We start from the raw sequence: 24,862 nt of genomic DNA, 5'->3' as shown, positions 1-24,862 counted from the left end.
TCTTTCACTATCCATAATAGTACCTGTGCTTTTCTTTTCTTCAATATAATATTGTCTTTCTCTTTGCAGATATAAAAGAAATGTTACTGGATGAAGATTCATGGTGGAGCGTGATGAAGTGATTGCCCAGCCCAGTGCTTATTTACATAAAATTAAGAAACTTAGGGAACAAGGCTGCCATATCGTCTACCTGGATGAGACTTAGATTAAATCTCACCATACAGTTAAGGGAGGATGGGTCTAAGAAAATCATTCATCCACCAATACCTTTGAGCCATTTTGTAAATCAACTGGATGTTTTGTCCCCTTTGGGAAGGGCTCTCAACTGATAATTGCTGATGCTGGTTCATCACAAATGGGACTCATACCAGGCTGTAGCCTAATATTCGAGTCCAAAAGCAACAGAAGTGATTACCATGATGAGATGAATGCAGATTGTTTTACTGAGTGGTTCAGGGACACACTTATCCCAAAACTGGACAGGAGCTCAGTCATCGTAATGGACAATGCAAGCCATCATTCCCAGCTTGATCCTCAGTCAAAGGCTCCAAGTAGCTCTAGCCATAAAGCTGAGGTTCAAGCCTGGCTTGATAGATGCTGAGTTCATTATGATCCTGAAATGTGTCAGGCTGAGCTCTTGGGGTTAGTAAAGACAAACAAGCCTAATCCAAGGTACATAATTGATGAACTTGCATCTCTTTATGGTCATGAGGTGCTATGTCTACCTCCCAGGTGCCATGAATTTAACCTTATAAAGTTAGTTTGGGCTGATGTAAAGGGCTGTGTTGCTAGGGACAATTCTTCCTTTAAAAAGGATACCATCATAACCCTGTACAGCCAGGCCAGACAAAGAATTGATAGGGTTCAGTGGCAAAAAATTGAAAGTCATGTAATCAGAGAGGTAGAGGAAAAATTTTGGGAACTGATGGCATCAAAGAGGATGAGGTAGACCCAGTAATTATTGAACTAAATTAATGTGACAATGATGACACAGACTCTGAAGACTCATTTGATTCAGGTAATGAAAAATTGACAGATGATGATGACCTCTCTGATGCCATCAGCGATGACAGAAATGACCATGACATTCCTTGCAACATTTGTCAACAGAGAGAGCCTCCAGGTTTGAGCACAAGAATCTGGAATGTGAGCTGGCATGAATGTGAGTTATGTGTGAAGTGAGTACATGACAAATGTTGCAAAGAACTGAAAAATAAATCATTGTGCGATTGGTGGTGGACAATCTTTCACAACAGAAGTTTTGAAAGTTAACATCATTTATAATTACTGAATGAAAAGGACAGTTGCTGTGAAACATTTTCAACCTAATCATTTTAAAATAATCTGTAACTGGTCATCTGCACATATGGTTTTCCTTCAGTGTGCAGTAATGGATGGTTCTAAAAATCTCAAAGTCATTTAGTATCCATATTACAATTTTTTAAATTATTATGAATTTATGAAAATTATGATGAATAAGTGTAATATGTAAAGTCCTGGTAGCTTCCTATGAGAATGAAATAAATGTATATTTGATTGAGCTTATTCCTAATGCCTTTAAAGTGAAGCATTTAAACAATACAATATAAAATTTGTTTCAGTTATATATTTTCTATAGTTTACTTATGCATAATCTTTACTTGTAAACTACGGGTCCGGTGGTAGCCTAAGTAATTAGACCATGCAGGAGGAGGTCGTATTTTGTAACCTAGGCAAAGTCATACCAAATGTTTGTATAAATGTTGCTAGCAGCTGATTAACTTGGTGATCAGCATTAATATTTTAGTGAAAGGCCTGACTGGCCTCTTGTCAGGACAATATAACTGGGTGGGACACGATTCCACATGTCTGTTGCATCATGCTTCAATGCTAGACTTCTGTTTAAAGTACCACACTACAGAGAGCATAGCATATGACCCATTTTGATAAAGCTACGATAAAAATCCAAACAAATAAACATAATATTTGGAAATGAAGTGTTACATTATGAATGATAAGATGTACATATGTATACCATCAATCACACAGATAATTCACTGTAACACATGCACAAACATATATACATGTATATATGTGTGTGTGTATATATATATGTGTGTGTGTGTGTATGTATATGTTCACAATCAGTGCTAAATATGCAATGTTCTGAATTTGTTAATAATAACATTGTTCATTACAAGAAAGTCACAAATAAGTGTACATGTTATTATTGAATAAACATGTACCTGCAATATGAAGCAAGTAAAATATTATCATTAATTTATTTGTTACATATATTGATGTCATATAATTTTCATTTGAAATGGCTAACAATAGCTACATTGTAATGAAGTAATGTTTTATATAATTTACTTGAAATGAAATAAATATTCATGAAAATTTAAAGTGGTTATGCTGTCATAATTTTTTAACCCAATATATTTGATAGCTTTTCTAGTACTATCAACTTAATGATCAATGTTTCCCATTATGACTTCTGTCATAATGTTATGATACTAATAATGGTGGTGACTGTATACAATAATCATTTTAACATTTCATTTATTGTGGACAAAAAATATTCGAATGTACACAATCCTCACTCATGACTGTGACATTATAAATTATGTTAAAAAGGTTCAATAGTTTTGGGAAGTTGCTAGTCAAATACTTCATGTACAAATAAGTATCAAGTTTTCTTCTAAAATGACCATAATATTTATTATTGTACAATGAACCACTGCAATTGAATATTATCAAAAAACCAAATATTTAATAATTTTTCATAAGCCCCCCATTGTGTTTTCTATCTTCTGACTGTCTTTGCTTTTGTTGCTGACACTATCACCCAACCCAGTTTTAAAAATAATTTACAAGTTAAAAAAAAAACAGATTTGTGTATGTCAATGAGTCAGTTGTGCCCCCCATGAAATCAACCTACCCAAATTGACTCATACCAGTGCATTAAGAAACAGATTGTTTTCACCTAATATGAATTTGTTTTCATACACACATGTATTGCATAATTTACTGGAAAAGTCCACAATTAAAAAGTGTGACATTTGCACATAAAAGCAGGACTGTAGTGGCTCCATTCCTAGTCCCAATCAATTAAAAATCTTCACCTTCGAGACTTAACCAGTCGCGAAAGCACTAGTTGTGTAGGCGACTTAAATCCTTTAATTGATTGATTAATTGGAAAAGTCCACTGTCACCAATTGTGTCAAAACAGTAAAGTAAACTCAAGACACATAAAACACTCCCTTGTTTGTTATAGGTCATTTGCCAAAGCATGTTGTTTTCCAATGGCACATATTTAAACATGTACACAAAATAAACCCATCAAATGTGTACAGTGTATGAAAGTAAGTAGTGTAACTGATATGAATGTATTATTTATTATGTTTACCAATCTCCTGATTCATCTAATTACTACATTATATATGTACATTAAAAGAAACTTTCAGCATGAAATAATAATTGATGAAAACATGAACAAATTATGACAACATTTTAGTTTTGTAATTACATAGTGGTTTAGAAGTCTCTATATCTCTCTTGTATTATTCCTCATTAGGACAACATTTTTTGGGGCAGTGTTCCTCTTTACTGTGCTTGCTACAAAAGTTACATAATATGCATTGATAAAATTTCTAAATTTGCAAATAGTGTTCCATTGAATAGATCATCATTAATGGGCAATGACTGTTCTGAAGCATCTTTTTCCACATCAGTGGGGAGCCATGATGTATTAAGTTGAACCAGTGTCCCTTTTGTTTGAGTCACAAGCATATTATCATATCATCAGATCCATCTTCTCTCATTACTGTGGGTTTTTTGCATGTAGTCTATGTCCTGGTTTGAGGAAAATAATACATTAAAGCAGGATTGTTATTAAATACATTCATCCTGAAAAGATGATTATTCCTAATTATGATTTAACTGCTCTATATGAACAATGAACAAAAATACAAATGATGCTAATTCTGCATATAATATTAAAAGATATGAATATGTTCTTATTTAATGAGAATGTCATCAATTACTATAGCTTGTGTATCTCGCTGTGGTTTCTCTTCTTCATGACAATTCAGGCATAGCCATGTTTCCAGTCTTAGCTGATCTTTCTGATAGCGATAAAACACCATACCCTTTTAAGCCATCTGTGATTTTATTTTGGAAAGATCCAGCCCTTAATAATCACAGATGATTACTATACTGATTATACAGGTTGTCTTCATTGGTTAAATATGTGATTTATTTAACATTACAATTGTATTGGCTACTCCTATGCAAAGGTATTATAGGACCAATGCTACCTTAAATTGTTTGTTTGGACTGTATCACATAATGAGCAATCTCAAAACTGTATAGCTTGCATGGAGTGTTAGGCATTCTAAAGATGCAATTTTTCATATTTTAAACAAATCTATACCCAATTTTGTAAAAAGTAAATTATAAAATGAGCTGACAAAGCCAAGAAACTCAAATTATATATATGTGTGTGAGTGTGTGTAGTTTTTGTTGCAAAATAAATAAGGGTAAGAAATAAGTGCATAATTTATCACAAAACTCATAAAAAAAATTTCCAAATCAAAAAGAAGTCATATGCAAGTGTTAACGATTAAAATAAGAAACTGGTGTTTGAAAACGTACCTGAAACAACGGTGGAAGATGGCTCTATTACCTATCACGTAGAATCTGTTTATGCAGACACTGTATCGGTCCACAAGTACCCGTTGAACTGTGGAACCGATTTTTTATGTTTTCATTTCAGCGTCTATATAATGTAGGAGCTCCTGATTCTTACATTAAGTTGGAAAATTGATATATTTACACAACACATCCTAAAACACAGAACTGAACGTGTTTTATGTGAAATGCAGAAAAGGAAAACAATCAGAACTACAAATACGTTTCACGTCGATTTTACAGTGTGCAAAGGGATATAACTCTCAACCATACCGTAATTGACGGAAGTATCCGGGAGTAACCGAATAGGTGTAGTGACGTCACTATTTTGAGCCAAGGTCTTACTGGCCAGTTTATTTGGTGAATTTTCATCCGACAATGACCAATTGCAGAAAAATATGAATAGTTTTCCACTGAAGATACAAATAAAAACAAACTAATGATTTTTGTAGAAAGCATACATATGAGATTTTTTACTGCGGTAATCAGGTTAATTCCTAATGCAACTGGTGGCTTTTATACTGAACCAACGCTGCCACGAACGCCTTTTTTTACATTCATTTTTGAGAGGAAAGAGCTATTTTGAATATTTTCCTGTGATAAGGCAGCTAAAAGAATTAGTATGTGCCTTATGCATGAATCAAGTTCATTAGTACTATAACAAATTAGCATACTTTTCATCACCCCTCAACCATCTAGATTTTTAGATATTTACCTCTGTTACAGCTGACACATGTAAATACGTAAGCCAAGTTCGCTGCTCATTTGCAGCCCAAGTTACGCATTTGATCTCTGATGCTCGTCGAACTGTGACAGGCTGTCACCAAGAAGCCAACCCATTTCCAAGCCTAACTCAAAGCATAGCTCAACCACATTACATATTTAGCTTCTGTGTGAATTTATAAATGCTATGTTTGTGATAATTAGGTTAATGCCTTGTACCTTAAAAATTAGCGAGGTGTCAAAATACGAAACAATCCAGTGAGACCAAAATAGACTTGCCCATAGTGTATGTAATATACCGACTAGCGTCATGTTAGTATCGGAACTTCCGTTAAGCATGAAACGCGCAGAGGATAACACTGTTCGGCCTACAATAGTTGCAGTCGGATTGGAAATGATAAATCAATGAATGAACAGAGTAAGTTCTCTGCATTTCTGATCTTAGTTATACTTCTTCTTTACGAAATTAGTAGCGGGGTACAAACAAACGGTTATGTATCGTCAGACTATAAATCATAAATTTAGGGTACATTATTTATATCATATATCAAGAATTGTAGCTTTGTTGGGGTCACATATCTAATTTGCCAATAGCCCTGAGGAAAAACCTTTTAGCAGTTACGTTTGCCGATGTTCTACACATGCGACCCTGAAATACACGTTTTTGCTTATCAAAGCGAGCTTCCGTTAAAAGCGTCCCCGTGCATGCTGTAGACAGTGTAGCAGATAAAATAGGTGATCTTTAAAAGAAACCTTGTACACTTCGGGCGCAATGTCGTTGTATTTACTCCAATGTTTCAATATCCTGTTATGTCATCTTGAACCAGAGTTCTGAGTCATGCAAAGCGGCCCCTAATGTAACTCTTTACCAGGCGTTCACAGAAATTACAGGATTAATTATATTTGCATTTAATCTTTATGGGTATAGGGAGTTTATTACACGTTCAGCTTTATCGCAAGAATAGTCTACACGATTATTAATTTTCATTGACTGCGAACAAGTAACTCCTGCATATTTTACTTGTTTTGTTCTAGGAATATCCTGTAATCCCATAGTAATTCCGTTTGATGAGTATACTTTGCTTTTCTTCTTCTAAATATCATCCAAGTACTCTTGCTTGGATTCTGTTTCAATTTCCTGTTATGTGCATACTGCTAAGCTGTTTTCACGAGTATATGTAATCCATTAAGCGTAGAACTTAGTAAAGTAGTGTCGTCTGCTAAAAGCATGCCAGGTATGTTCATCTGATTAACCCGCGACTAGTCATTCAATCCATCATTTATGTACACGAGATACAGAAAAGCGGACATTTCTCCCACTTGACCGTTAACACCCCTTCGTAACGGAAATGTGTTCTATATATCCTCTCCACGCTACACAGGCACTTGACTATGTGTAGGAATGGACGACTATTCTCCATAGTTTTACAATAGTCACCTTAGAAATAATCTATAACCATGATAAAAACAATGCAATTATTCCTTATTGAGAGATAACAATTCCTTTGAAAGAATGACTCATAAATCTAAGAAAAATGACGTATTGATTTTGAGATTGTGTAAGCGTGTTTTCTTTTCTTTATGTGATGTAATGTGATGTGATGTGATTTTGATTTTTAACGTAGCTTTAACAATTTTCCAGTCATATCGCTACGATGTCTGCAGTGTGGCAGATTATAGTGATGTCTAGCACTGGGGCATCACGCCGCAGACATGTAGCATGATGTCCCACCCAGTCACATTATCCTGACACCAGGCCGACCAGTCCTAACACTAACCTCTTAATGCTGAACGCCAAGCGAGGCAGCTGTTAGTACCATTTTTTAAGTCTCTGGTATGACTCGGCCGGGGATCGAACCCACGACCTCCCGCATCCGAGGCGAACGCTCTAACCACTAGGCCACCGGAGCAGTTCTTTTCTTTATAAAGGTACAAGCGTTTACACAAAGAGTAAGTGTATAAGTGTAATGGTTACATCATGAAGTTACGATCAGAGTTATTTTCCTTAAATAATAATTTGCTATTTCTACTGGATTTAACATTGTGTAAATGTTACCTTCGTTCCTGAACTAGCTGCAGCTAGTCAATTCAAAACGAATTAGTCTTAAATGGTATGAAACCTCGATCGACCCAGTCCAATCGAACCAATGTTATCCGATAACATTGCGGCCATACTTTGTTGTTCAAGGGTCGCGGACCTATTTCATGAACATCATGACGGCCATACGTTTGCTATCTAAGGTTTACGGATCCATTTCTTTCCATATTGACCCTGGGGATATATATTTAGTTAAAATATTTTTGGATAACTGCCCTCTTGCGAATCAAACCTTACTTTCTATACCAAGCAATCGTGATCGACTAATCAGACAGAATCTCAGTATGGTGACTTTCATTATGCCCACATACCTTGACTTTAAAATAAGCTTGTATGAGAAGTCCACATTGTTGAAATTTACATCGGTCTACATTGCTGAAATTTACATCAGACATGTGTCATTAGTTCCATTCTCATGCTCATTACAGAGCTGAGCAAAGGTGTTTACTGAGGCTGCTGTGGTTATCGTCCCGGGTGACGGGTACATCTGAAACTCTAGGAACTCGTAGAAATGTAAATGTTTCAAACAACCTCAAATAATTTAATTCAACACTTAATACTTTAAAGTAATATACTTTTATTAGCATGTTTCCATGTCCCAGAAGTGTGGAAATAATTCGTTATTTCCCAGTTTACTATAAAATAAAAAAATAAAAAAATAAACCCCTCCTCACTATTACCCTGGTACTATGCTCATCCCCACTAAGGTGATCTGACATGTAAAGAAACGAATCTGTCTTCCTTATTCCAGCGTTGAACAACCCCAGAATTAGACCACTCCATGATTCTCGCATTACGGCTAGGGATTATCGCATTCATGATCAGTATCGATTGAGATTTCAAGGCTGAACAACAATGCAGAAGGTTTTATCCGACCTCACACCTGACCTTTACCTTTACTTGCGAATCACTTTGCCCTTGAACTACAAGCATAATACATACAATCTAGCAGGACCTCCACAATGTCCACCTTCCTATCGAACAGTTACATGGTATAATTAGGCAGAAGCATTCGTTAACATAATCAAGATACTAAACATTGATTGGAACACATTCACGTACCACAAAAGACATAGGTTGAAGTTAAGTGTCGTGCAAACAGAACTTTTTCACTGATCGATCTAGTTCATTTACATCGTCTATAGTCCTATTTAGAGCCGAGAAAAAACACCTGTTGTAAAAGTTATTTATTTTAGATTCATATTCGTTATATTATTTATGAATGATAAATCAATGCACAAAGTTAAATATGGGGCTAAATCATTATTTTATATCTGTCTCGAATTATAATATTGATAGGAGTTAAATTTAGATTTAGCCCGTTTCATGTTTGTATTGGTCAACACACTATCTGCAGTACACATTTCACGTGCAATGTTATACACATGCTTAGCCATTTCTACCATTTCGAATACAAACATGGTTTTAAACATCATTTCGAATCACAGCAAAAGCCCTATCTTAAGGTTAGAATATCTGTCCCTTGAGTGCGAGTTTATTATCACATACTGGAGTATACAATGATTGTAATTATTCCTGTCTTGTCTGATATGTTCCATTCATAGTTTACCCCGTTAACGCAAAGGTGGCAGACATTAATAGTTTAAGTGGAGGGGACCCCCACCACTCAGATAGCCCCGATAACAATCGAACGAAATCAGAAAACTAGTGCTCTTTAAATACCAGTTCATGTTAATCTTCAGACAATTTTCGTTTTGCCAGGTTTTATAATAAGCATGAGGATGGAATCATCTTCTATCGAACTACTTTAGATACTAAGTTCAGTCTTTGGACTATGGTGGGTGGGTTGATAGAATGGTAGTGAAAAAAAATATCTAACACAAGGGACCGTACATATTGTTGAACAACGTCCTGTATGTCTTCTTTATATTCGGTGAAGTTATTTATCTATGTATTTTTAGATTCATTCATACATGCAAACATGAACACTACCCGATATATCTCTAGACTGAAAATGGTAGAGTTGTTAGCTGCCACAAGGTGTCATGACACTCCCGATCCTCCGCTCTGTGCCCAACCACGCTGAGCCTTTTTAGTTGCATCTAGCGCGTCATGGGATTCAGCAGTAACTGTATATTTCCTCAGCCAGTGTAGGAAGTTTTCAGAAGGCAGGGTTCACTGGTGACATGCCTATTTTGCTTTTTTGATGCTATAAAGTTAGTGCTGTTCATATGACTAAAGAGTCTTCACGTCTTTAAGCACATGTGCATATTGTCTACGCTGCATGCAAAAACGACTGATAATGTTGAAAAATCGATAGAACTTGTGCAACATCAACCAATATGAGGACACGGCAAGCGAGTGCAAGCTAGGCGTCGACATCACCGAAGCCTTGAAAAACTGCTTAGACTGCCAGAGAGCAAGTATCCAGGCAGGAAGCATCAAGTGCGTCACATCTACTGCGCGCTTGTCATTCGACTAGACGCCGATGGCCGACCCAGTCTAGGTGTGGCCCTAATAAATTATATTAACAGTACCTAGCGTACTCTCACAAATGCGACATGAGCGAGATGCGAAATACTGATGTATACCTGACATACGAATGTACGACAATTAGGCTCCAAAAGTCGCCAAAGGCCTTATTCGCCAGGTTTTAAACCTTTGCATGAAAGTTAAAGTGTGACTGGAAGGATGTGGCAGTAGTTAAGAAACTGGCAGAAAAGCCGCCAAACGTTTACAAGATATTGCCACGACGTGACTTGAGTATCATGTCACGTGCATAATTTACGTTCCACAACACAGTACAATTCTCAGGCCGCAATTGTCAGAAGATACAAGTAGACTAAGTCTTTGAACACCAAGGAGTCTCTACAAGCAGGTGCTTCTAAAGTGGATCCAGCTGCTGAAGTTTGAACCAGGCTGGAAGATTGTGGGTGTCTAGCCTACAATCTTGTTTGAGCAATGTGTGCGTTTATTGTTGCGCGATTCTAGCCTGGACATTGTGAAGTGGTCCAATCGTAGTCTAGCTGTTCGGATGTTTAGTCACCCGTACGCCCATGAGATGCTTTTTGTCAAACTGATGGTATTGAGTGGATTACTCAAGCACCTGCCGTTATGGCGACCCTAAACAGTGGAATAACGCAGTTCACAGAAAAACACGCATTGATAGCATTCGTGCTACGTCCTCAGTGATTAAGACACGACAAGTTGGACTAGAAAAAAACATGAACCGCTGACATCAAAGACTCCGATTTGGTTCCTTAGTGCGTCTGGAGAACTGGAGGGTGGGCAACACATTGTCACAGATCCTGTGCAGACGTTCAAAGTGTTCACCTAGGTCAACAGTTTGACATACTAGGCCTGATCTACATTCTAGTTTTCTGATAGTGGCTTCTGAGTAGACGTTTAGTTCACAAAGAACTTAAGATTGTGTCTGAATGTACCCACCTGCCACTTACGGTGAGTTTTCTCGAATGGCCATGCAAAAGAATTCACTGAAATACTCCTCTGCTCAGGCATGTTGCTACTGTTTGGCATGATAGAGCCAATATGCCTGCGTCATAATACAGTCTGGTACATTACTTTTTTGTGTCAAGAGAAGTAAGGCTTGCCTCGTTAATAAGTAATCCTCCATTGTGGGGTTGCTCGGTGAGTTTTCTCGAATGGCCATGCAAAAGAATTCACTGAAATACTCCTCTGCTCAGGCATGTTGCTACTGTTTGGCATGATAGAGCCAATATGCCTGCGTCATAATACAGTCTGGTACATTACTTTTTTGTGTCAAGAGAAGTAAGGCTTGCCTCGTTAATAAGTAATCCTCCATTGTGGGGTTGCTGAGTATAGTGGTCATAGACTGCCGAACATTTTCTTCTTTTGGAAGGACTTGAGGTAGAGTTAATGCCCATGTTCGGTTCTTGACCGGCCTTGAGATGACTTTGATCTTATGTATTTATGTTCTAAATTTGTCTCCTCTGACTAGTACTAAGTAAATCTTCGGTCGAAAGCTGATAAACTCAGTGATTGAAACATCTGACGCGATATAGAGTTGATGCTCTTTAGGATATTCGCTCACGTCACAGAAGCGAATATATTCGGACATATCTCGTAAGATAACAGAGGTCTCGAAACTGAGCAGCAGATTGTCAGTGTATCACTTTTGTATGATTGTGGTAAACATCGTGCATGAGGTTCTAAAGTAAAGAATAGTTTGTTCTGTATTGACGAGGCAACGGTTTTTCTCTTTAACCTTTGTTAATAGCAAAACAATTTCCAAGACCGAAACGCTGATCAAGATACGGTGACGGAATATGTCTGTCTCACCTTCAGGTGTCAAGAGATCTACCGAAATCATCTTTCTTGCGTTTTCCACGGTCTTCCAAAATACGGTTTTCGTCGACTTGAAGAGGCCTTTTACTACCTCTTCTGATTTCAATTTGACTTCTTAGGTATTCTCGGGTGCATCTTCGAGCATTCCATGTCAGGCGTGGAACTGGATGTGTCGTTAGTGGTCCACATAGTTCTAGAATTTACCGTCATGTTTTCAGTGAACTTACCGGCAACATTTGATAGTCTCTTAGCCAACCTTCTGGAATTTTCATAGTCTCGTGTGCCAGCAAATAATCATTGTGTGTCCCGTTACATTCCTTCTGAAACTTGATATAGGCCTTGGATGCGTCCACTGCAATGGGCAAAATGCGCCTTGATTAACCCACTTAAATTCACCCTTTAGGAAACACTGCATCAAGGCCCTTTTATAAAGATTGTTCACACTGAGGCAGGCTATACATCTTGTTCTCTTTGCACTATCAAACTTAGGATACACTGGGTTCCTTGTTTTCGCATGATACTTGCTTACCGTTGAAATGCCACTATAATTACATTCCTCAATAATTTGGTGTAGGTCTATGACACAGATCGAAGGTGGTATCTGCCTTTTTACGAGATTATCACAGCTTATTCCGGGTGTGTTGCAGTAATATGCCGAGCTGAGGTCATATTTATTTAGTTAGATATTACCCAATACCTTGAACACTGCCATTAACAGAAATGCACCCGTCTTGAGGTCAAGAAGCTTCTTTTGTTCTGGCAACCAAATATCACAGTCGTTTGTTTATACCAGAATCGAATCGTTGTTTACAAAAAGCGTCTTGCGATGCAAACTCTATCTCTCCAAAGTACTCATAGTTTTTTTTTTAAATTCGCATTTAGACGATTTTGCATGAAAGGAGATTAACGTTGGTGCAAAGCTTTGTGTGCCTTGCGGTGGTACGCAATGACTCATTGGTCATATTAGCAACTAGCTTTTCCAGGCTGTTATTCAAAAACAATGGAATGATTATTACATGTCGGTACCCCAGGAGAAAGGTCGTGTACTTCTTAACGTTGTTTGGAATTGGAATATTTTTCCATACAATGTGGTCTTTCGAATATTGTTACATAGTTCATATCCATTTATGTGACCGTCTGTGGCTTTCTGGGAAACTTCGCAGTCGACTACATCTAATCCATTATCGGCCATAGAACATCTTTGCTACGGTATATCACTGACCCCTTTGAAAGCCAGTCTGTGCAAACGACGTTATATAAAATGTTACATTGAGTCTGGTCATTTACATGTTTGCATACGGCTTTATTTTGAAGTACCGGCAGGACCTTAACTTGGCATGTTTATTGTCTTGAAATCTGCATCAAAATGTACGGAACAGGCATCTGGCCATAGTGGCTGTGGAGTCTAGGCTGTTTCTGTCTTGCTTCAGTAAAGACACATAGCAGGGCGTTATGCTTATAGTGCTACATCCGTTCGTTGGGATTCTTAAAGGTCGCCCACGCCGAAGACGTAGAGGCACCAGTGGCAGACGTATTCTCGTCTTCACGTTGAAGTTATAAGATTGCTTATAAATAATGGCTGTTATCACTTTTCGTTCTGAAAGTTGAGCAGCTGAGCAGTAACAGGTACTTGGAACGTTGCCTCATGCTTTTTGATTCGCCATTGAGCAGCGGATATAGGCCATTTCCCCCCAGCTAAAGACACTAGAGGTAATAGTTTTGTTCCAACGCTCACACTAATTAGTATCATTAACTTTCACAGAAAAGGTGATCCATGTAAAGCCATGCTTTTCGAAAGACTGGCGGTACTTTCCAAACCGATTGAAATGGTGCACTTTTAAAAATCACTGAGTCATAAAGGAACAATAATATAAAGTACACAACACTCCGAGCTCTTCGTATGAACACATTATTTTTAATCTGCCTCTTAGGACTGTGGTATTTGCTAGTACCAAATAAAGTCCGCCAACAAAATTACAGTTTCCCGCAAAAAAGTCACCAGGTTATAAATGTGAACATTAAGAGCGGATAAATGTATTAATTTTACATATTTAACTTACAGAAGATAACATTTCATCAATACCTGCATTGTATATCTCCAACGAACTATTGAGAAGACATTTTCGAGAGAGATATGGCTTGAAGGATCATAATAAATTCGAATTCATTGGCACAATGATGCTCAAAAATAGAAAATGAAGCAAACATTTGAGCTCCTATACATTGTAGAGATGCTTTTGAGAATGATATACTAAAGTTCGATATTAATTGTTAAGAAACTATATATTACATGAGCCTCCATATTCTTCAGATTTGATTATAGATTTTGACCATTATTTACTGTAAGAACATTTGTGAATAGTGTTTTGGATTAAAACTTAATTTCTTCTTAATTGGATGCTTGCAACTAATACAGGTTTTAAAAACCACTGGTTTGTAGTTATTGTAATTATTCAATATCTTAATGCACAGCTATCACTCGTGTTTTTCTCCAGGATAGCCATTTTAAAAAGGGAAGAGATTATACCTCCTGACCATGACATCAGTTGGCCCCGCAGACTCTAACCAAGCCTTGAGGCAGAAAACAATCAGTAGGGCCGGTACGCAGTATTATGAAGAAGATGCAGAGCAAAGGCGTGAACGGGTATTGTCTCTACTTTGTTAGTAAATCACGCGACATAGTTAGATATCTCGCATAATATAAGCATCAGCTTATAGTAATTATTAATAATTTTCTTTTGATATTGTATTATTTATTTTTAAAGTTTGCTTATTTTTAAGTTAGGCGTAATTCCAAAATAAAAAATTGTAATGGATGATTGAAACAAAATCGTTTGATGTCTGTATATAACATGATTTATGAGTTTTAAAATAATAGGTGTGTCACGTTTTGGGGAAAATTTGCTGATGCTTCATGCTTGATGTATACGCATATTTTCTTATAGTTAATTCGTAGTTAATGAGATGATTTAAATACGTATTATGTTAGATTACGAATTTAGACCCGATTCTGGATAAAGAAACTGCCTGTCTGTTGTTTAACCATTACGCGACGACCCGTTCGAGGTTAAATTCAAAGGGACATCTACCACCAGGCCGTCAAGTTAGGGGCTTCTCTGTTTGTTTTGCCATCAGTCAATGATATCACGACCGGCTTGGCAGAAAGCTTGGATTTTTGGAGAGCGGAAACCAAGAATGACAGGTAAGTGCTAAATTTCTTCACGACAGTTTTCAAAGAGACCAGACTGATCCAATCAAAACTGAGAGATTCAAATCTAGGGATGAGTATCAATATACAATTTGTTCGAACAAAGTCCATTTTCCAGTCAGTGCACGCGCGAACGTTGCCAGGTGTGCATCGAAGTTGGGAGGCATTAGACTGTTCTCCGAGTTGTGCACTCATAAAATGGCAGAAAGGTATTCGAATGAAATTTTAAGTTTGGATTTGCAGATAACAGCTTCTTGAGGTAACTTATCTTTGTCCGAACTGGTCTCTCTTTTACAGCTAGATGATATTAGATTAATACATTATTATGTACACTTAATTTATTAGAAATTGAATCTTCCATGTATAGCTGAATTATCAACAAATCGTAACGTAGCGTAAAGCGAATTATTAATATTTAAGATTAACCTATGTAGATTGTTGGATTGTTTAATTTACTATGCTGAATCATAATGCATGACTGAATTTATTAGTGAATTGTGTTAGAACTTGTACTTTGTTATTAGTATGTGAATATATAGATTGTGAATTATACAGAGTTAGTCATAGCTGGACTTGTGCACATATAATTATGTATTTATATATTTATATGTCTTATAATGCTTAGGATGGGAAATGCACATGATTGTTTTTGATGATGATAGTTGCTATATCGAGAGGTTAACAATTAGGGATGTTTATGCATGTATTAGAAGTAGTTGATATTATTGTTATTATTATAGGACAATTTATTATGGAACAAAGCGCTTATGTAATATTTAGATGTGAGTGCGTCTGTTGACCTGATAATTTATTCGACATTATTCTGATGAAAGGTCTATGACAGTGTGGTTAATTCTGAGATTAGAGCAATGAGACAAGATTGTACGTCCATTCTAATTACACAGGAAGCTTTCCGAATGGATGTGAGAGGTGACACCCTAGGATTGGAGAGAGAAAGACACGTTAAGAGCACTTGGGAGGTCTATTGTGACGTCAGCAGTTGAATGGAGGCGCAGTTCCGGAAGAAAACATGGAAGAGAGTACCAGAAGTATTGGAATGACGGATCCGAAAGTGCCAGTAGAGCACGTAGTCAAGGGTACCGGAAGTACCAGAAGAGAACAAGCGGCGGACAGATGAGTAACAGAGACAACACTCAAGGAAAACACTCTCACTTAATACTTTAATTTCATATGATGAAATAGTAAATTGGCTACTGTGAATATGTCGTTGTATCTTTTTTTAAGAAATTGCGATTGAAAAATTTGCCGATGAAATTGTTGAATATATTTAATATATTTTATTTAGTTGTTATTCCTTTCACCTTAACTGTTGTATACACCTAGGCCGTGGGCATTGCTTACTGGTGGCTTGCAGCTTTTTAAATTTTAACTATCCATCTTCTTCGGTGCTAGAAATAACACCGTAGAAGACACGTGACAATGTGCGATAGTTTTAATCGCAGCTTTAATATGGAAAGTCCATGAAAATTTTCAGTCTTTATCTTTACTATATATTAAGTTCATAAATACAGAAAATGTAACTCAAGTTCATAATATTTTATGTTCGTGGAAATCATTCAGTTCAATGTTTTTAGAAGCAATTTTATATTCCGTGTGCTTATTGCTGCCACAATGGAAACGTAAGATGTAATTATATGAAATTATTATAGAATCAGGGTTGGTTTGTTTTTTTATGAGCTACGTTTATGTTTACTACAGTGCTAAATACATTAAAGTAAAGGTATTATTCAAAAGATAGTGTTATGACAAAACTGAACTTCACTGTAAATTTATCTTTTCGTTTATGCTTACAATAGTTCTTGACAATTTCTTATCCCAAAAAGTAAGAAGCCGATATTCAGATAGCTACAACTATCACGTGAAAATATATAGATTATACTTTACGTGCGCTGACGAATTAAATGATGACTTATTTTTTTTTTATCTGGGCTGAACAATTAAAGCATAATATTCAGCGACAGGAAGTTCTTACATGTAACATAATACTTTATTATGTTTATCATGGAAGTCGTTTTGTCAACGTAGACAGCTTCCTGACAGGATTCGTCTATCTCGTGACGGTACAGAGTTACTTTGTACTATAAATCCACCGTCAGGGAACTCTTAAGGATTTGATACTCACCGCCAAATCTTGCGTATGCAGAAGCGGGTGGAAATCCTCAGTATATTTATACTTAATGCAGTTATTGTTATATTCTCATTGATTGTTAACTCGTTGTTTTTATGTTTGCAATTTACGCATTTGCTTTTTCAAGATAAAATGCACGTTTGGAAAGACAAGATACGGAAGCAATGATGTGTTATTTTACATACATACAGGAGTATGTGTGTGTGTGTGTGTGATTAGGATTTTTAACGTAGGTTTAACAATGTTTCAGTCATATCGCTAAGATGTCTGCAGTGTGGCAGTTTATAGTGATGTCTAACACTTGGGCATCATACCGCAGACATGTAGCATCATGTCCCACCCAGTCACATTATCTTGACACCAGGCCGATCAGTCCTAACACTCACCTTTTAATGCTGAGCGCCAAACGAGGCAGGTGTTAATACCATTTTTGTAAGTCTTTGGTATGACTCAAGTAAATGTGGAAGGATTGCAAATGCATTCAGATGTTTATTTGCAATACAAATGAAGCGCAAATAAAATTAAACGGAATTACTCCTTCCCAGATATGTGTGCCATTTAGATTATAAAAAAAAACGTTTGTTTCACATAGCCCTTACCACAATTACTTGAAACATATCACATATAGATTTATTAAATTTTGAATGTTGTCCTTTTGTGACATAATATTCTCAGTTTAGTGATTTGCACATTTCGGGTATTTGTTCATTACATTTACTACAATCTTTGACCCTATTCTTCTAGATTCAACAATAATTTTTTTTTTCTGTAGACACATTTCCAGCAACGTGCCCAGGAATTGCTCTTGTGCTCCAGGGTTTACAATCAAATATATCGTATCAGCAATATACCAACTTTTGCTGTTCATGAAATCAGCTTAGGAGTTCATCTTGGCTACTCACAAAAGGCGCATCGCAATTATGATGCAACTGTGTTAGTACAAGTGTTTTGTTGCTTCTCTATGATACATTGTATCAGGGATCCAGCGAGCTGACGTACAAATGTATATTACACATGCTTTTTGTGTAAATACGCAGGCTTTGCAAAACGTACACATGTTGAGTATGCATAAGTTTTGTAACATGTAAAGATTTATTGCATTTTTAGTTTTTCTGATTATCAGTGAAGTAGGTAAAATTTCAGGGAAATAAATAATCCATTGTACCGGATCATTTATCTGTTTATGCAAATATTTTTGTCTGGTACATTAAAATCATCACGAGCAAAAAATGAATATACTTGCAAGACATCTCTGATTGGATATTGACAAGCGACGTGCTAACAGCAAATCAGAATATCATATAAAATGGCTAAATCTCTGTTTATATATACAGGCTAACACATCTAAATACTGCATTAATATTTCCTTCAGAACGTTCTGCGCCATACATTATGAATGTCGGAATTAAAATTTAGTCAATAAATATTGTGAAATACACAAGTCGAAGTTTGTTAGGTCAGTTCTTGTCGTGAAGAGAGAGGAACACAAACAAGTTCTAATGAATAAGAACAAACTCTTAGCAAATGCTATAGTATATATGTGTGTGTGTGTGTGTGTTTGTTGGATTGTTAACTTAGTTTTAACAATGTTTCAGTCATATCTCTACGATGTCTGCAATGTGACAGTATAATGTGATGCCTAACACTTGGGAATCATGCCGCAGACAGGTAGCATGATGTCCCACCCAGTCACATTATCCTGACACCAGACTGACCAGTCCTAACACTAACCTCTTAATGATGATATCCATGCATGTGTGTGTCTTTTTATGAATAATGCAAATATTGGCAGGGATAATGAGATGGGTCACATACTTTTCAACGAACAGTAAGAAAGATTGTCTCAACTCCGCAATGAATGAGGAACAATTGAACAATATCAATTTTGTTGGGCTTGTACAAATGTAGCAATGCTACATGTCATACGACTCGATAGTCTTAAACTAATTAATTGAAAGACGAAAAACTTACAGGTATAGTAAACTTCAACAACTAGTTTATGTTCCTGCAATATTAAATGAACATTCATGATTAATAGTATTGTGAATTAAATTCCAAATATTCCTAATGGTCTATCACATGTCCAAAAGTATAGAATGTTCTGAATGAATAATCTTGGTTATCTTGATGTACCAACAGTCTAGATGTATCATAATGATTTAATCTAGAATGTCTTTGACAAATTTAACAATAAAGTAATTGTTTATTCCAAAATGTATAACAGCACTTCGTAATTCCAAATGAATAATTTAAATAAACGATTCTGCTCAAATTATATCTTAACGCAACAGTGAATGATGCCCAAAACTGATGATAAAACAGGAATGAATACCTGCTTACTGAAACCTGTTTATGAACAATCAAGCTGTCTCATGACCCACTTTGCAACAGAATATTCTTTAAAAATAATGTTTTTTAACAGTTCACTATTAGTAAATAATGTCATGCCCTTAACTAAAATTTAAATAAGCATCTCTTAAAAATGGCAAAAACAGATAAGCCAAAAGATTACCCTCAGTAATATAACTTGCATAAGACCCGAACGTCTTAAAGATGTTCATTGGTTTGCAGTGTTTTTGTTGTTCGTTGGAAACGTTTGATAAGCAAGAATATCACAAGTCAATCATAATTATCCTTAGCTGTTCGAATAATAATAATAATAATAATAATAATAATAATAATAATAATAATAATGATACTAATAATAATAATAATGACAAAAATAACAATATTGTCAAGATTAATATTGTCGTTATGATTATTATTATAATTATTATTAGTAGTAGTAGTAGTAATAGTAGTAGTAGTAGTATGGAAGTGGTAGTAGTAGTAGTAGCAGTAGTAGTATTAATAGTGTTAGTAGCAGTAGTGGTAGTATTATTAATACTAGTAATAATAATTAGTAATACTTATATCAATATATAATACTAGTAATAAGAAAGATAATCAGATGACAATATTTTTTCCCACCAAATCTGTGGAGGATACAAAAGACCTCAGTAACATTGTATAACAAGGCTTTATATCCTAATTTGAAAATTTGTGTGCATAAGATTTTTCAATATTTATGGAGTTATTTTGCTCCATTATAATAATAATATAAATAAAAACGAAAATAATACAGTTCGATTGCATGTAATTTTCAACTCTTAAACGATTTCTAGCATACTATCAACCAACTATACAATAAACATACGTATTATATGTTCATTTTTTTCCCGTTAACTTTACATTTTCAGAATCGTGCAGTATTACCCGATGCTGAACCCGCGCGCGAATACACATATAGCATTCACGTGCATAAAGGATCTAATTTATATTGTAAACAAATAATGGACGTGAACGTCAGTACTATTGATTTGTAAACAGATCACGTACACTCGCGTAGGAGGAGCTGTACGTTGTGGTTGTTTAAATTAGTTTCTGAATGAAGTGAAACATGTTTCTTGGACTGCCACATACCTGCTGCTTTGACACATTCCGCGTTGATACAATGTTTCAGATTTAGGCTAGCTACAGTATACAACAGACGCAAGAAAAGGTCCTTGCAAATAACATACAAGTGAAAAGTCATATACCGTCTTCTTTAGATGGTGATAAGAATGGCAAAAAAATACTTACAGTTTTACATCCTGAATTTCCTCAAAATGTACTTTCTTAGTTCTGCAAGTCCGAATTACATGAGCCATGTCATAGGTTATCAATCCTGATTACACATTTCGAAATTGTACTGTAATTTCGATGATAAGTGCAATTACATCCTCCTTATTTCACTAAAAAATGAAATAAGTATTAAATTCTATAGGGTCCTTTTGATAATTGCAATTGAAAGACTTCATATTTTCCTACATTATGATTTCAAACATTCAATGACAGAAACAGAAACACATTTACATATATCAACACGCTTCTCTCTAGCTTCTTCAATCCGATGTATTTCATATGGATTTGTCAGATACAAATCCAGTCCATAATCATGAAATATCGTAGACTCGAAATAAATAGCAAAATCTATTCATTGAAGATCAAATGGAAAAGTTGTTGCAATGCACATTCATTCACAATATGACTCCAAATTTCAATTTTAACTAGACACGCCATTTTATTTCGAAAGTTATGTCGAGCGCGCGATTAAGTTCAAATTTTTCTGGGCGGAGTTATGTGCACAGTAATAATGTTGTTGTTGTGTAATGACGAATATGCGCTTGTGTATTTAATTTTTAATACGGCATACATTTATTTACGTTGTTTCTTGTAGTAAATTTTGTTTATAAAATTAAGCCATAAGTAGAATAAAAAATGAGCATATAATAAAATGGTTACTGCATTTGTATGGCAAAATATGAATTCGTTTTGTCGGATGGATATACTTCACTCCCAAGGTCGTGCAGTATTCCATCCAAAAAAACTCGTTCATATTTTCCCATACAAATGCAGTAACCTATAATTATAGGGTAAGAATACTTCTGATCATATTATATTATTCTGGAAAGTTTAGCTTATTTTATAAATATTATGAAAATATAGGTTTTACTTATAATACAGAGTTACGATATAGAGAGATGGACACTGCGGTTTTATATCTTTTTACATAAATTGTAGCCGATGACTGGGTAGGTATCATGTATGATATATACATATATCTGTATAGACCTTACCTGTGTGTTCCATATCACAACCATGCAAATAACGCAATGTGTCAATTGAGAAAATCTTTGCCTATTTAGACAATGTGGTTTATATACCAGGCGTGAATCCCTTAATTTCAGGCTTTTAGTATATTAGATATTCTAACTCGATCAGTTTTATTATGTCCAATTATCATAATGTCATTGTACTATGCGATGGCAGGTTTTGGTCTATTCAATTTGCAGATGTAATCGACATATACGCGAGTATAACTGGTACTGTGCTATTTTTATTTTATTTTAGAAATTCCAAGTTTAGTTTATGTATGAACAAATTTTCTCATTCCCATTTAGGAACTAGTTAGAAATTCTTAGTATTATGACTTGTTTTGAAAGACCAGCTCTCTTAATGGATAACCTTTAATTTGCACATGTAATGGTTTCTCATGACGTATTTTATCGTATCTTAAATTATGTAAGAAACACACTATAATCAAAATGTTTACTTCGCAACAATTTGCGTTATTGTGCATTGACTTTAAAAAAAACCCACAAAAATGTTTTTGGTTGTTTCCCCCCACCAGTGAAACATCATGGAAGAAATAAACGCGTCTACGCGCCTACGGATGGGTGTGGGCCTGCATATTTTCTTTCTGTGAAACGTGCCTCAGTATATAGCGCCATTGCTTTATATTCAGTGGGCCTGGCCATGAATCCTATTTTATTCTGATTGTCATTTTAATGTGAAACGTGCCTCAATATAAAGTGCTCTTACTTATTAAGCAGTACTGTTTTATGTCTCCCTGGAAACATTATCATAGTGAGGGAACCACTATATTATAAAAATTTGTTTAATGTGAACATATCTCTTTGATTCAAGAATGTTTCCTTGTTTAGCGTTATTTTAATTATTTACAGTTATTAAGAATTGATGAAATATGCTGCGGCATGACTTTTCCCCAATTTGTAAATTTATTGCATATCAGATAATTCTCCAGCTGCTAACTACCTTAAATTACTGTCCCCTCCAAACGGCGTAACAGATTTCGAGCTAATATTGCAGAGCGCATCCATGCGTGAAGGTTTAGAAATTTGTCTGATGTAAGCATATGTGAATTCATTTTCACCCAGTTTCTTGTTTACATTGTTGGTAAACACCCTGCGGAAATATTCAGCAAACTGCTAAAGTATTTAGCAAGGTGTGAAATTCTTCAGCGATGTGCAAACTATCCGGTAAGATAGAAAGCATGTTCTGAATAATTGTCATTCAATGTTCAGCAACATTTCTGAACAATACCGGAAGAAATGAATGAAAAGAACGAATGCTTGAAATGTGTTATTCAGTCTTGACATTAATCATCATCATGAAAAAAAAAGCAGCGGCATTTATTGTAAATGTAAACCTAATAATTGAATGGTTGTTCTTAGAAATTTGTTACAGCTCAGATCTTGTATCTAAAATAAAGCAGGATCGGTAATTTTAGTGACACTGCAATTTTAAATTATTTCATAAAGAACAATTGACAGCTATTAAATAACAGATAACGTTGCCTGCAAATAAACACATTTGTTCTGGTAAAAATATTTGCTTTACAAACTTTTAATACTTAAAAAGAGAGCAATACGCTGTGCAAATGTAACTAACATTGATACAGTTACAGTTTCGAATTTGTTCATATTGCATAGTACTGAAGTATCAGTAAGATAGGCGTATCATAAATACATTGATTGACAGCGGAATAAACATGAATTAGCTACCATCTGGTGCTATGTTAGTGAAGCATACGGGTTAGCCAATTCACTTTCATACTAACCAGTTAGTTTACTTTAAAAGTGATTAATAAAGATAAATGTGAGATATAATTATTTAATATTTGTGACCTCGTGTTCAATGAACTGGTTTCTTTACCAGCTAGAATGAAACTCATATTCAACTCTGTAGAAATCACATTTTATATTTATTATTCATGATAGGCATCTGGTTGTTTTTTCGGGTAAATCTGGTTTTGTAATAGTATACATGCTATTATTACATTTTGAAACAAATGGTTAAGTTTGGTGTTTTGAGCAAAAGAGCATCACTGCCATAATGGAACTCTTGTTTCATGTTTGTATTTATCTTTTCTTTTCATTTACTTTTTTCGTTTCAGAAAGAAAAGGTGAAATGGATCAAGCAAAACATCAAAATGAGAAAATGCTCATATTATATTGTTTCTACAAATACCAAGAGTAAGGAGTAAGTACAGTATAGGTACTAAGATCAGCTAGAATCTTTCCATTATGTTATATGATATTTTATTTTAATCTTTCATCCACCATGAATACGCAGCCTCCATTTGTGTATCACATACATGCAGTACTGAATTAATTACTATTGCAGTTTCACTGACGTCTATATTGTCATAGTTTTGCATCAATTCAGACATTTTTACATTCAGTTTCTTAAGAATTGCACCCAGAATGTAAACAGCGTACCGAATAATTACAAAAATGCATTTGTGTTATGTTACAAAAGGGTCATATTCGTTTCATCACCGTCAATATTTTCAGCCTTTTCAAGCCAATGCATTGCTTTTGTCAATTCAGACATAAACACAACTGCCCTTGATACGATAACATCATCGCCTGAAATATGTATCTGAACACTTGTTACGAAATGAAAAGAATCATATTTGCTGTCAGGTACCCCACAACCATAGTTTTGTACATATTACAGTTGTAGTATTATGTTAAATTAATCTGAATTCATTTTTGTGGTGCATAATATGCACTGTCGGTCTTGTAATTGAAGTACAAATTTGAGCAGACAATATATATGAAACCAATAGTTATGTCCCTTCAACACCCAGATAATGCAAGAACATTCTGTTCGGAGTGAAACTAAAGATGGTCAGTGGAAGGAATGAAAATAAAATCTAATATATTTTTGTTTGAAACCATTGAAAAAGCTATGATATGATTAGCTGAAAGAACAAACGTGAATGAACTGCAAACAATCTCAGACAAATTAAAATTTGTGTGCATCAACAAAGTGCAAATACAATTCAGTGAAATGTATGTTTAGTACAAGTACCTATTGATTAGTTTGTAATACAATT

General features: G+C 35.3%; 1 protein-coding gene across 1 annotated transcript in view; it reads left to right on the top strand.

Annotated features, from left to right (window-relative positions):
• LOC149771147 (transient receptor potential cation channel subfamily M member 2-like) overlaps positions 1-24,862 on the top strand; it is a 94,880-nt gene that overhangs the window by 52,661 nt on the left and 17,357 nt on the right. Inside the window, exons 4-5 of the mRNA XM_089948821.1 lie at positions 14,275-14,423; positions 23,915-24,000. Of these exons, the coding sequence (XP_089804947.1) occupies positions 14,316-14,423; positions 23,915-24,000 (194 nt within the window). The 5' untranslated portion in view covers positions 14,275-14,315. The remainder of the gene's footprint in view (positions 1-14,274; positions 14,424-23,914; positions 24,001-24,862) is intronic.

The sequence above is a fragment of the Sinohyriopsis cumingii genome, unplaced genomic scaffold (genome assembly GCF_028554795.1).
Source record: "Sinohyriopsis cumingii isolate HCF-2022 unplaced genomic scaffold, ASM2855479v2 utg002106l, whole genome shotgun sequence".
Classification (NCBI taxonomy): Eukaryota; Metazoa; Mollusca; class Bivalvia; order Unionida; family Unionidae; genus Sinohyriopsis; species Sinohyriopsis cumingii.
Note: the sequence above shows the minus strand (reverse complement) of the source record. Positions and strands in the feature narration are given on the sequence as shown.